Source organism: Schistocerca serialis, chromosome 5 (assembly GCF_023864345.2).
Source record: "Schistocerca serialis cubense isolate TAMUIC-IGC-003099 chromosome 5, iqSchSeri2.2, whole genome shotgun sequence".
Taxonomy (NCBI): Eukaryota; Metazoa; Arthropoda; class Insecta; order Orthoptera; family Acrididae; genus Schistocerca; species Schistocerca serialis.
The window spans coordinates 298499818-298513822 of NC_064642.1; the positions used below are offsets into that span (position 1 = coordinate 298499818).

At 44.4% G+C, this 14005-nt stretch overlaps 1 protein-coding gene across 1 annotated transcript in view; it reads right to left on the minus strand.

Annotated features, from left to right (window-relative positions):
• Positions 1–4687: 4687 nt before the first annotated feature.
• LOC126481659 (UDP-glucosyltransferase 2-like) overlaps positions 4688–14005 on the minus strand; it is a 148980-nt gene continuing 139662 nt past the window's right edge. Inside the window, exon 5 of the mRNA XM_050105584.1 lies at positions 4688–5741. Coding sequence (XP_049961541.1) covers positions 5426–5741 — 316 coding nt within the window. The 3' untranslated portion in view covers positions 4688–5425. The remainder of the gene's footprint in view (positions 5742–14005) is intronic.

The window sequence follows — 14005 nt, forward strand, 5'->3', positions numbered from 1 at the left end:
GTTTAAGTAGTTGTAAGTTCTAGGGGACTGATGACCTCAGAAGTTAAGTCCCATAGTGCTCAGAGCCATTTAAACCTTTTTTATTTTTGCTAGATAAAACGAAATATGCCTGCCTAATATTGCAGCAATTGTTACACACACCAAATAAACGCGACCGTTTTGGCACAAATGGTCATTTTTATAATACAACAGAATATAGTTCACGAAGTAACAATATCATTGAATGCCTATTAGGCCTACTACAAGCAAAAAGTTTCATGTTAGGAAATAGTTTCACATTTCATTCATAGTCTCTAGCTTCTGAAGCATGAGTTCGGAAAGTAGTAGTACGAAATTTTTATACAAATCTGGAATTGTCATATTCTTCGTGATTTGTGAGAGTCTCCGTTTCTTCTTCTTCCTCTTTCTAACAATCGATCTTGTCATCACTGATTCTTTAACTATTCCTGTCAGTGTCAAAATTTATTCTCTGGTCAACTTCACTAACTCTGCCACAATACCGGTTTAGTTATCCCGCATTTGTTCTCCGGTCAGGTGTTATTATGTGTTCGTACAACGCGTTTTCCGCGCTACTCCCAGAACATAACTTCAGTGGCTGTTAGCAGCTGGCCATTAGTAGTGCAGCGGTCTGGCCAAAAATGTTGTCAAAATTTCATTTTCTTGGGTACACGGAGAAGACAATGCGTAATCTTAGTTGTCTGTTATTCCCGTTAGTCTTATTTCCACTCATAGTCTGAATCTATGGAGTTCGTTAGTAATTATAACAACGCTTATCTTTTGCAAACCCAGTCAACCACATAAACAGCGATTATCATTCACCTTTTCGGCTTTATTCGCATAGCTCTACAGTCAAGTTTATTTCTAGATGCAACGGATGCTGAGCGCTTTGTGAAACAAGGTCTTTTTCCTCAATAATATGAAATATATATTCATTTTGGGTCATTTTAAGCCAGAAAATGATGCATTTTATTTGTCCTTTTTCCATTTCAACTTATTTGGGGGTTTATTTATTTATTTATTTATTTAGAAATGAATAGTTTCATCTGCAACTTCACCCTCTTTCGACTAATATTGGTTGTTCTCATTTCGAACCATCATCGGGTCACCTCCAACAGATGTTTTGTGTAGTAAGCAGAACTATCTCTGAAAGAAGAACCTTTGCACCTAAGAACCTGATGTCTATTATACTGCAACACCAAGTAAGTGACGGTTTTGGAAGTCCCATTTCTGTAACCGTGTGTTGCAGTCAAATACGATCCCAGTTATACCAATTTTAATTACTTTTTCGAAGATGTGTATTGCGGTGTCACTAAAGTCGTTCTAAGTGGCCAAAATAGTTCATTCTAATTCTCCAAAACTATTTTGGCAAACACGAAGTTCGTATTTCATATTATGTTACTCTTAAAAGCACATGTCTGAAAGAAGCATCTTTTCTTTCATAGTAAACTTTCTTTGCACTACTTTGCATGCCACCACAATATGGCTGTTAGTATCCACTGATCCATATTTTTTACTATTTCAATCACTGTTTGTCTTGAACTTAGAAAGTTTATATACTACTAAGTTACCTCAAGACATTAGCACACATTTCCACACGTCAGCCACTAAGTTATGGAGTGAGGAAACTGCTGGTCAAATTTACCGTCGTGTCTTAACAGATTCGAGTTTCCCCACATGAGTGAGTGTTTAGTGACGTTTTTACACAATTTTCATTGCAAAACACCTACCGATTTATTTCAAGATGCCTCACAAACACACGCCAACTTTACCCCTGCTGGACTTGGGCTCTCTTTCGTGACTGGTATACGATCCCAAAATCTTAATTTCTTCTCCATCTCCTTTAAGTTTGGTTTGTTCATATTGTTGCCCCCACCGTTATGACAGATGAGCTGCAGTGAAATTACCTACCTAAACACTTACCTGGCTGTCCTGTAGACACGTTTGAATGATAGCGCAACCTGTTGTCAGGTGCAGCAGGCTTAACGCGTCCCGCGAAGTTTACCAAGCTTCCGGAAACGCGAATTGGCCTGCTTTAACCACTGTCCTTCAGTGCACATGTACTGTACTCTTGGGTCTCCGTTGCTGAGGAGTAAACTGCCTCAACACGTTCGATGCCCACGCCCCTCCAGACGGCAGACGCCACGCCAAGTGTGTTCTGACTTTTCAGTGTAATTACGCACAAATTTTATTTTTATAGAAATGTCTCAAGACAAGTATGGGCGTAAGAGGAAATTATTTCCCGTTGACGTAAATTTTGTGAGTAATTGCGTTGAAAGTAATTATTTTATAGATAAAGAACGACAAATTCAAAATAAATGAACTTACCTGCACAAGTTTCACCAAAGAATGCTAGAGAGATCAACCAACAGCCAAATCGCAATCTACGTTCAGTGCATAGTGCCTGGGCACGGACCGATACACATCCGAGTTAATACAGTAAACAAATCGTAGACTAGACGGCGCCGATAGTTTGAACACGCTAGGCGAGGCGTCAGCCATCTGCCGCTCCCCGAGCTGCCACGCCCGGCAGCGCGGAGGCACCAAACGCGTTAACGGTTGCTGCGGAGATAGGGGGAGAATCTGTACACCTCTGAGTATACCTAACTGTGTAAGTCGATTATACAAATCATTTAGGCATTCGCTACCTCTGTGTGTGCTACTTCTAGTGTTTAAATGATCGATGACATAAAATACGCAAGTTATAGGAATAACTTAGGTTCTGGTTCTTCAGTATGAAGAAACCAGATCTTACTGTCTACGTTGCTCGCACATCGTAGTCTTCTACGCAACGGCAAGAGCTTCCTTCTGCCTTACACGACCGTCCAATAGGGCTTCGAAAAGCCCATCGTTGTTTCGTTAGTAGTAGTGATCGTAGTAGCAACTGGAAGGAAAAGTTCTGTGGTAAAATAGTAGTAACTGAACAAATGTAAATGTAGGAGAAGTGGAAGAAATGTAGGAGAAACCTTGTTCCCAGTCAATTTTGTGCAATGAGGTTAAATTATATTTTCATTAATTTCTTACAATGTAATAATGAGATTATGAAAATGTAATTCCATAGAAAAAAGGTAGATACTAAATTAAAGCCATAACTGAGGCATGAAATCAAACGCAATGAAAAAATGAAGTTATAAACACTAATCAACATTTAGTAATGAGAACACCCCAATAATGCATTTGTATTTTGGAGCTGTTCTTATCAAACTAGCTTTCCACAGAACTATTCCAGAAGCTTCAATGTCACAGAGACTATTAAAGACATCTTTAGAAATGAATACATACCACAGCATTATTAAGACACCATTATGAAAAAATGTGGTGATGACTGATAAACAGTACACTGCGCTCATAATTTGAATGATCTTTACCAAGTGCCACCCTGAGAGTCTGAAACAGGTAGTCTTTTATTGTGCGTCTTTTCGTACGAGTACCAAGACTGTAGCTTCACTTTGGCACTGTCTATTATTTCCCTTATTTTATCCAAATTAGAAGATTTATTACGCACCTATGGAACCAGCTGTGTCATGCAAATACCTGTCCAGAACAATGCACGGGAACATTAGAAGCACAGATTATGCAGTCATGGTTCTAGGTAAAACAAAATAACCTTCGATTTGTTGCTAGGATACTGGATAACTACAGGTTTTCTACGACAAAGGTTGCTTATAGGGGAGTTGCTTCCATACTGGAACACAGCTCCAGTACGAGGAGTCCCTATAGGGTTTGGCTTAGTAACGCCATAAAATCCATACAGGCAGCCAGTCGAAAAAAGATTTCGAGTATTTAGCGAGAACATAAAAAGATTACAAGAACCGACTAACAGCGCCGAATTTACGACTGTTTCAGTCGACCATACGCCTCTTCCGTCGAGAGTGTACGCGATCTTTCATTACGCGCTTCACGCGTTAATGGAGTGGGAAGAAACCGTGATGCGTGGTTCAACGGAAAATTGAATTTGCAGCAAGAGGCCAGAAAAATAAATGTTTTGCCTCTTCAATAGATTTAGTCCATATTTCCTGCCTAACATCTAGGCCTCTTCCTACTTTCGTTCCATAAATAGTCGCACACGACGTTAATGGAAAAGTGTGCATTACCTTTTCTTACAATTTATCGACAATCGTGTATAATGATGAAGCGCTGTCTACCGGTACATAAGCACGCATGCCGTGCCAGCTACCGTCAAATAGTTTGGAATTATACAGGATGGTCAAAGCTGAAAAGCTTGTAGGGTAGGTTGTGCTGATTAGTAGTTGCTAAGAAAAGAATTAGATGCGTCGCGACGTTTTCGTGTTAATTAGCTTTAACGTTAGCCAATCGGGACATTACGCGCGCACTTTCAAGAGAACCACCCAGATAAATTAGTCGGTTGCTCTCATAACAGATGACACACGAGACTGCTCAGCCTTTGGCACACATTCGATCCAATTTTTGTATCGCTCTCTTGTTCGGTTTTAGGAAACCGAACGAGAAACACTTTCGGCGACACCATCTCTGGCAGGTCGCTTGAATATGCATCCACAACAGCCTAATTGGTTAACTTCAAAGCTAATTAAGTCAGAAGCTGCGCAAAGTACCGAATTTTCTTAATTACTTTTCAGCACCTGCAACAGCCTTACAAACTTTTCAGACTTTTGACAACCTTGTCTAGGCAGATACTGATACTACAGCGAAAGAAATGACAACGGACGGATTACATACTACCACCTTTGTTAATCTATAGAACAAAATGACCCCTTGCTTGGGGCCATATTTACACACAATGAAAGACACTTTACTGAGTTATCCTGGTTCCAGGTTATCATAGACGATTGGTATAATCTTCTTGGGAGATACAAAATTATAAATATTCCTGATAAATAGACGACGATGTAGTTAGCGACGGCATATTTGCATCCCGTGTCTGATATCGATATTAACCATAAGTCGTAAGGTGAGACGCCAATGCAAACTTTGAATTATTGTGGTTTCTCATTTCAGTTGTATTTGTTCCTTTGTGTAGGTGAAATCAGTACCCTAACTCCTTTACAAATGAACCGAGTAATTTCTGTTTCGAACATGTGATCATCTTTGTCATTTAATGGTACCTCTACAATTTATTGAATGCCGATTTCATCACAGAATCATGACTTTCACTGAGTTACAGCTGAAGATAACGGAAAAAGAAATTTAGATCTATTACGTGCCAATGCTGCGTTCTCACTGACTCTCTCTTGGCTTCACTGAGATCCACACGAAATTAACATTTGTCACTAACTTCATACACACCTATTGCTCGTGAGTCGTCGTGCCGCTGAACACCTGCAAGCAATATTTTTATGCTCGTAGCCAAAGTACTGGAGTCACGCGCCGAGCTACACGTCCTCACCCAACTGTCACGGAAGTGAATTTGACGGACCCAGCCTGTTTAAAGTGAGTGGATGGATACAGACTACTGTTGCTTGCTCTTCTTGTTTTTAGCCTGCACTTCTTTAGCTTTTGCTGAGCCTTTGATCACGCCTACGCACCTTAAGAAAGCTATCAGGAGCGACAGGCCTATACCGGCGACTACAATGCAGCCGAGGACGATGAACGCAATGACGTCCAGCAGCAGCAGTTGGTACCACTCCAGATCGACGGCGGCAGAGCGCAGGTGCCTGGCTCCCTTGTGCCTGATGACGTATTCCGACCAGTAGACGGCGGCTTCCCGAGGACTCATGGGCCTGTCCTTGTACGCCTCTGACAGCATCATGGCTCTCTTCCTGTACCTGTGGATATCATAACAGTGTACTTTGAATTATTACTATATCAAAATGGCCGGGTGTACAGGGTTAGGCATTAATAAAAAGACAGAATATCTGGTCGAAAGTACACTACTGTTTGTGAAAATTGCAACATCCATTAAGAAAGATCTGAATCACTCCAAAATCGGAGGATGTGTACATCAATGGAATGATAATGAGTGGTTAAGTTTGCAGAGAGATGGAGTGCATGTAAGCCCAGCAGTGCCCTCCTTATAGTATAAAACATATCGAAGGAGACAGCATCCGAGGTGCAGTACGAGAATTCTGTACGCTGTGAGTTAACGAGCATTGCGCTCTCATTTAAATATATGGTCGAACGAGTTAGCCTACAGGAATTGTGAAACGAACCCTGTCGTCCAGGACCACGTGCCACAAAGGGCGCAGATTCACCACGAGATGGGGAAATTCACAGGCGTCTATTATCTATTGAGGCCTAAGCGCTGTAGTGTGCGAGTGAGACAGACGACAACCTACGTCATAGGAAAACCCAGTAGAAGCCGTTTGTGGCGGAGAGGACGTAGAGTTTTAAATATGGCGGATCTAAGATCGGCTATAAAGGTAAACATTTATGGAAACTATTTAATTCTGTAGTAATGCAGGGAATGAAGCCACAGTAATTTTAATCTACCATCCTTCATAAATTTTCATGGTGATGCCAATAAAACTTTAATATTGATCATATCTATAATTGTTTAGGATTTACTGTTAAGTGAAATTAACAAGTTTCGTAACAAAAACCTGAATGATAAAATCTGAGCGCTTCGGTCGATCTTAACGATCGACATTTCATGTAGAAGAACATTATTAAAATAACAGACGTTGTAAATATCAACTCTGTAACTTTGTTTAAAAGATTTAAATTATCAGTATTTTAGTTAAGCCTCAGATAATCATTTCCTCCACACACAACACATTAAACGATGACAGCATGACACCTTATTGAATGATTAGGTAACAGAATATTTGTTGTAAAGTTGGTACTGAATAATAAAGATATTTCAAGAGTATATGTAAACTACGTCGTTATGTTATTAATATGAACTTGGCTGCCACTTTTGTGTGTCAGTCTCATATTACATCCTCCCATGATTAAACCAAGGGTATCCAACGAAATAAGAGGAAAACTACAAAAATAATTTATTCATACTCCCTTAATATTAGGTTGAAAGAAAAGTATGAAAACGGAAAAGTCAGAATGATTCAGATGATCCCTTTCGATAATAACAAAAATCACATTAATACCTCTCTAAGTGTCGAAATACGGAATGAAGTTCAAAAACGGCTTATTGAACTCTGATAGCCTTTATAATGCTTTATAATACTAACCACAAGAATGACAGAAGGGCAACAAACACTAAAATGGACAAAATAGGACAAGAAAACCACAGAGAGACGCATGAAACATTTAGAAGAGATCAAAACAAGAGAGCAGATTACCATGGCTGGCTGACCATGAGAATAAAAAGGAGAAGTCAGCCACTCTGAAACATATTAAAACCTCCACCCTAAAAGCACTAGGGTGGAGGACACAGAGGGACAAAGAACATGCGCTAAAACTTACATCAAATGATAAAACCCACCATCACGAATAAAACTAACTAAAGCTGCTGTTGAGGCATTGTAGCCCAACACCGAAGGTAGAATGCTGGTAAAGTTAAAAGACCGCCGCACAGCAGCTAAAGGAGGGCAGTCCAACAAGAGGTGGACGACTGTTATCTGGGAGCCACAGCGACACCAAGGTGGGTCCTTCTGACGGAGGAGGTAACCATGTGTGTGCCATGTATGGCCAATGCGGAACTGGCTGAGGACAACTGATTCCCTGCGAGAGGACAGCATTGAAGACTTCCACACATTCGCAGTCTCCTTAATGACGTGCAGTTTGTTGTGCGTTCTGTTATGCCATTCCGTCTCCCAAAATACTCTGTGGCGTAAGACAGAACGCAGGTCAATTTCGGAGATGCCCATCTCCAGAAGTGGTTTCCGCGTAGCCTGTTCGGCCAGCCTGTCGGCAAGTTCTTTGCCTAGGATTCCGACGTGTCCTCGGGTCCACACAAACACCACTGAACTACCGGACTGTTCCAGGCCATAAATGGACTCCTCGATGTTTGCTATCAAAGGATGGCGAGCAGTCAGGGTCTAACTTCAGTGCTAAGAAATATGACCCCAAATCTTTCCCCTCCCCCCTGGCGACACCATAGGAGGGACGCCAGGCCAAAGATGATCGTGAAGCTTATTCACCCCGGTACCTTGTATGTACGAGAGTTGTTGGGGAATCTTAGCTTGTAGACGGCTCAAGGAGTCAGTACACAGGAGAAAACTCGCCAGGGCATGAGTGAATGTGCTAAAGAGCACGAGATATGGTCTCCAGCTCTGCAGTGAAAACACTGCAGCCATCTGGCAAGGAGTACTGTTCAATATGTCTTCCACAAACATACGCAAAAGCTTTGTGACCATCAGCCATTGAGACATCGATGTAATCCACTTCATGTTGAGAAACGAGAGTGCCACAAGGTTAACAGAGTCCTTAGGGCCATGCAAAAGGTCCAGAAGCATCTGCAGCATAGGTGCACACCATGGAGGTGTACGTGGATGGACCTCAAAGAGACGTGGTAATGGGAAGGACTCCAGTTCAGACAGAAGGGACCTAATGCGAACCGCAATCGTAAGCCCTGACTTGGGCCGCCGATGCGGGAGATGAACCGCCATGGTTGGGAAAACGAGACGGTAATTTGGATGTGCAGGAGAACTACGAATATGGTGCAACGTAACTGGCAACAGTTGTGCACGCCTAACATTCAATGGAGGGACTCCAGCCTCCACCAGTACACTGGTCACCGGACTTGTTCTAAGAGCTCCTGTCACTAGGCGCACAACTCAGCGGTGCACTGGGTCGAGTAAACGCAACGCCGAGGGCGCTACCGAACTATAAACCAGACTCCCATACTCAGGGTGGGATTCAACAAGGTCTCTGTAGAGCTGCAGCAGTGCAGAGTGATCTGCACTCAACTTGGTGTTGCTCAGGCAGCGGAGAGCATTGAGGTGCTGCCAGAACTCCCACTTAAGCTGACGAAGGTGAGGTAACCAAGTCAATCAGGTGTCGAAAACCAGTCCTAAGAATCGATACGTCTCCGCTACAGTGAGTGGATCGTCATTAAGATAAAGTTCTGGTTCTGGATGAACGGTACAACACCGACAGAAATGCATGACGCACGACTTCGCGGCTGAAAACTGGAAGCCATGGTCTAGAGCTGATGACTGCGCCTTGTGAATGGCTTCCTGCAGGCGCCACTCAGCAACACCAGTACTGGAGGAGCAGTATGAAATGCAAGAGTCATCCGCATACAGAGAAAGTGAGATCGACGGCCCTACAGCTGGTGCTAGACCGTTAATAGCCACTAAAAACAAAGATACACTCAATACGAAGTCCTGCGAAACTCCACTCTCATGAATACGGGTGGGGGGTGTGGTGGGGGGGGGGGGGGGGTGGTTAACTTTGTGAGGCACTGATTTCGACACGGAAAGTACGGAGCAACAGGAAATTCTAGATAAAAATCGGCAGCGGGCCCTGGAGACCCCACTCACACAATGTGGCGAGGATATGATGTCGTCAGGTCGTATCTTATGCTTTACGTAAGTCAAGAAAGATGGCAACCAGATGTTGGCGTCTGGAAAAGGCTGTTCAGATGGCAGACTTGAGGGACACGAGAATAAAGGTGATAGAGTGACCCTGGCAGAAGCCGCCCTGGCATGGAGCCAGTAGGCCATCGTGACTCCAGAACCCAACACAACTGCTGACACACCATACATTCCAGCAGGTTACAAAGAACATTGGTGAAGCTAATGGGCTGGTGGCTATCCACATCCAGTGGGTTTTAACCGGGTTTGAGCACTGGAATGGTGGTTCTCTCCCACCATTGCGATGGAAAGACGTCATCGCACCAGATCCAGTTTAAGATGAGATGTCTCTTGTAGTCAGACGAGAGGTTTAATAGTCTGACTGTGGACCCCATCTGGCGTAGGAGCTTTGTTGGGGTGATGTAAAAGTGCGCTGAGGAGCATCCACTCTGTAAATGGGGCGTTATAGGGTTCACTGTGACGTGTAGTGAACGAGAGGACTTTCTTTTCCATCCGCCATTTGAGGGTGCGCCTCTCTGCCGTAGAGGCTCAGGCATAGTGCTCAGCGAAGTGCTCGGCAATCACGTTTGCATCGGTAGATAACAGGCCATTTATGTTAATGTCAGGGACATCTGTTGGGGGTCTGGTACCCAAAAAAAACGTCTGATCTTTGTCGAGACTTGGGAACGCGACATGTGGCACCCAGTGGTCGACACATACCTCTCCCAATACTCGTTTCCGTCGTTTTATAAGCTTGCGAATGTGGGCACAGAGTCGCTTAAAGGCTACTAGGTGCTCTAGGGAAGGGTGCCGCTTATGTCACTGTAGAGCTCACCGACACACTAATTGCCTCGACGACTTCCAGCGACCACCAAGGGACTGTCTTTCGCCACGGGCACTCTAAAGAACGAAGGATCTCGTTTTTCCGTCGCAGAAATTATAATAGTGACCTGCTCAACAACAACGTCGATGGCACCATATGGGGGAGATTCAGCGGTGACAGCAGACTTGAAGGTTTCCCAGTCTGCCTTGTTTAAAGCCCATCTGGGTACGCGTCCGTGGGCATGCCGCTGGGGGAGTGACAGGAAGATGGGAACAAATAAATAAAACCACCTACAGCCTCCTTATGACTATTTTGTCGCTACCAGTTTCAACGCTTCAGTGCGTCATCTTCAGGCTGTTTTTGATGCGATACACGTTGTTATGATCGCCATGCATAACATCAGTTGTCAGCATTACTGGATACGGAGATGAAGTGTCAGCACTCCAACCTGTATAACACCAAAAACAGCATGAAGATGACGCACTGAAGCGTTGAAACTGGTAGCGACAAAATAAAATCATAAGGACGGCAGTAGGTGTTTTTATTTATTTGTCACGATAGTAAACGGCCGTCATCCCAGATACCTCCTGCTAAAAGGATGGACATACAAAAGGAAGATGGGGATGTGGTCACTACCACTCAGGTCGTCGTGTGCTCTCCAGTGGATAGATGGGAGAAGGCCCAGGCTGCAAACAGGGATCACTGGCCGAATATGTGCCATGTGCCACACTGAAACATGTGTGGACATCTGTATTTAGAGGCAGAGATCGAGTTGGTACAATAAAATTTCGATCTCCTACCTTGCCCAGTTAGCATGGAGCCACCACAAAAGGGGTTATGGGTATTAAAATCTCCCAAACGTACGAAAGGTTAAGGGAGTTGATCAAACAGTGCAGCCAATACGTTCAGGGGTACTGCACCATCTGGAGGAAGATATACATTGCACACAGTTATTTCCTGTGTTGTCCTTATCCCGACTGCCACAGCTTCAAGAGGGGATTGAAGGGGCACAGGTTTACTGCATACCGAATTCATGACAGACACAAACTCCACCTGACACACTATTATAGCCGCCACAGTTCTTTTAATATCCCTTATAATCGTGGAGGGCAGGGGTCCGCATTGCCGGGAACCAGGTTTCCTGGAGGGCAATGCAGGAAGCCCACTGGTAGGAACCTTGGTTGAGAGTGTCCCTAGGAATCACTTCCTGGCCAGAGGAGCCAAGACTTACACTTCACTGGCTGAGAAGTAGGGACCGACGTCCCAAATGGTTGGGGGAGAGGGGGGGGCACTCCCCTCCCTATCACCCACTATCAAGGGGGCAGGTTGAGTCTGACAGCTCGGAGAGCAAACTGTATGCGGCGGAACAGAAGATGGTAGAGCCGTTGTCATAGTGGTGGCGTAGGTTGACGTCATATGCACAGGATGTAGCCTCTCATATTTTCTCTTAACCTCAGTGTAGGTCAGTAGATCTACGGTCTTGTATTCCATTATTTTCTTTCTTTCTGGAGAACCCTGCAGTTTGGCGAGCAAGACGAATGGTGCTCTCCACAGTTGACACAAATGGGAAACAGGGCACAGGGAGTATTGATATGTGAAGGACGTCCACAATCCCGACAGTTGATGTTGAAAGTATAGCAGGAAGACGTGAACAAACTTACAGCACTTAAAGCATGGCGTCTAGGAGGGATATTTGGCTTTATGTCACAGTGGTAAACCATCACCTTGACCTCGGGTAATGTGTAACCCTCAAAGGCCAAGCTGGAGCCACTGCTGGCAACCTGATTATCCCTTGGACTGCGCTGGACGCGCTGGACGAAATTAACTCCTTGTCGTTCTAAATTGGCGCGCAGCTCATAATCAGACTGTAAAAGATAGTCCCTGTGAAATGATACCCTGGACCATATATAAGCTCTTATGTGGAGTGATGGCAACAGAAGTATCTCCAGCCTGTCACAGTCGAGTAGTGCCTGTGACTGGCCAGATGATGTTTTGATCAAGACCGACCCTGACCTCATTTTGGACAGGCTCTCCACCTCCCCAAACTTGTCCGCTAAATGCTCCACAAAAAAACAGAGGTTTCATTAACAAGAAAGATTCCCAACAACTCTCGTACATACAAGGTACCGGGGTGAATAAGCTTCACTATCATCTTTGGCCTGGCGTTCATCCTATGGTGTCGCCAGGGGGGAGGGGAACGATTAGGGGTCATATTTCTTAGCACTGAAGTTAGACCCTGACCGCTTAGAGACTGCTGGTGTTTGACCACCAGCAAGAGATGACGTACCACGCTTTATGGCGTGTCATCCGCCCTGATGCCACCCACTCCGACCAGGGGCCCTGCCCACAGGCGCCACCCAGCCACAGCGAAGGCCACCTGGCTGGATGGCCATTGCTGGGAGTCCCAATGCCCCAGGGTGAAGGGCATCTACTCCTTGGCATACGTGGCGAGTTAATGGTGCAGGCATCAGAAGAGTGATACCTGTGTGGTCAGGGCACTACAACCAACAGGGTACATGGCGGCCCCACCACAATGGACTTGCTACCGTGCTGGATCTCAGGCGCAGACGGGTTAAGAAGTCCATTATCGTCGACAGTGCAGAAAGCGTTACTGACAGAGGATGGAGGAAAACGCATCCAGGAGGGTGACTTCGCCCAACAGCTGGAGAATGATCGGAAGTGCAGATTCCACGTCGACGAAGGATGCGAGAGGTCTCGGTGCATGATGGACACGATGCACCATGTAAGGCGCCCTTCCCCAATTAGCACGCTCTTCGGGAAAATTTGGAAAAATGGAGGTCAAACCCTACAGGGGAGCATCACATAGAAGCCGAAACATGCTAGATTCCTTTTAGTCACCGCGGGACTGCTACGGTCGCAGGTTCGAATTCTGCCTCGGGCATGGGTGTGTGTGATGTCCTTAGGTTAGTTAGGTTTAAGTAGTTCTAAGTTCTAGGGGACTTATGACCTAAGATGTTGAGTCCCATAGTGCTCAGAGCCATTTGAACCATTCCTTTTAGTCGCCTCTTACGACAGGCAGGAATACCTGGGGACTATTGCAACCCGCAGTGGGGGTACAAACCGCGTGGCACTGTTCTCGAACAGCGTATCCAGGCCCTCTCTGATTCCATTTCACGATTTCTACAGGCCCTTTCAGCACGTGGCAGCTTCAGATCGCACTGAATTCTCACAGTGTAAGTGTATGTGCAGTTCTTAAATCGAATTATTTATTGTTATTTCCCTAATCTGCGAATTAAATTGCACAGAAATCCGGTTTTTCTTGGTGTTCCAATTTTCACGAACAGTAGTGTAAGCGAATCAAACGAGTTTGCGCTCTTGATTTGATGCATTCACTTTCAAGACAGTTGACCACTTAAAGTACTTGGTGTGGGAATTTCCGCAGAAAATATTTAAATGTTTCTTTCATACATTAAACGCCTTTTTCGTGTTGCAATACAGTATTTATTTTCCAGGCTGGTTTCACCTTTAATATAAAAGACGTCTTCAGTGGAATTTTGTAGTTACTAACTTGTCCTGCCAAAGTCTACGTGTCATCTGTTAATAGGCTAGCAGGTATACTGTTTCCGTTTAACTTTGTGTGCGAATTTTCAGAAGTGTCCTCCGATAACATCCACAAGTAGATTTCCAGCTGCATAAGAAGTAATATCGGCCTGCAGCAGCAGCGGTTGGTTTTGTTTGTACAGAGTCGCTAATTATTGTTTACTCAAGAGCTTCTATCAAGAAGCTATTATCTGCGTGCTTGTCTGGATTGCGTAATGTAATTACTTTT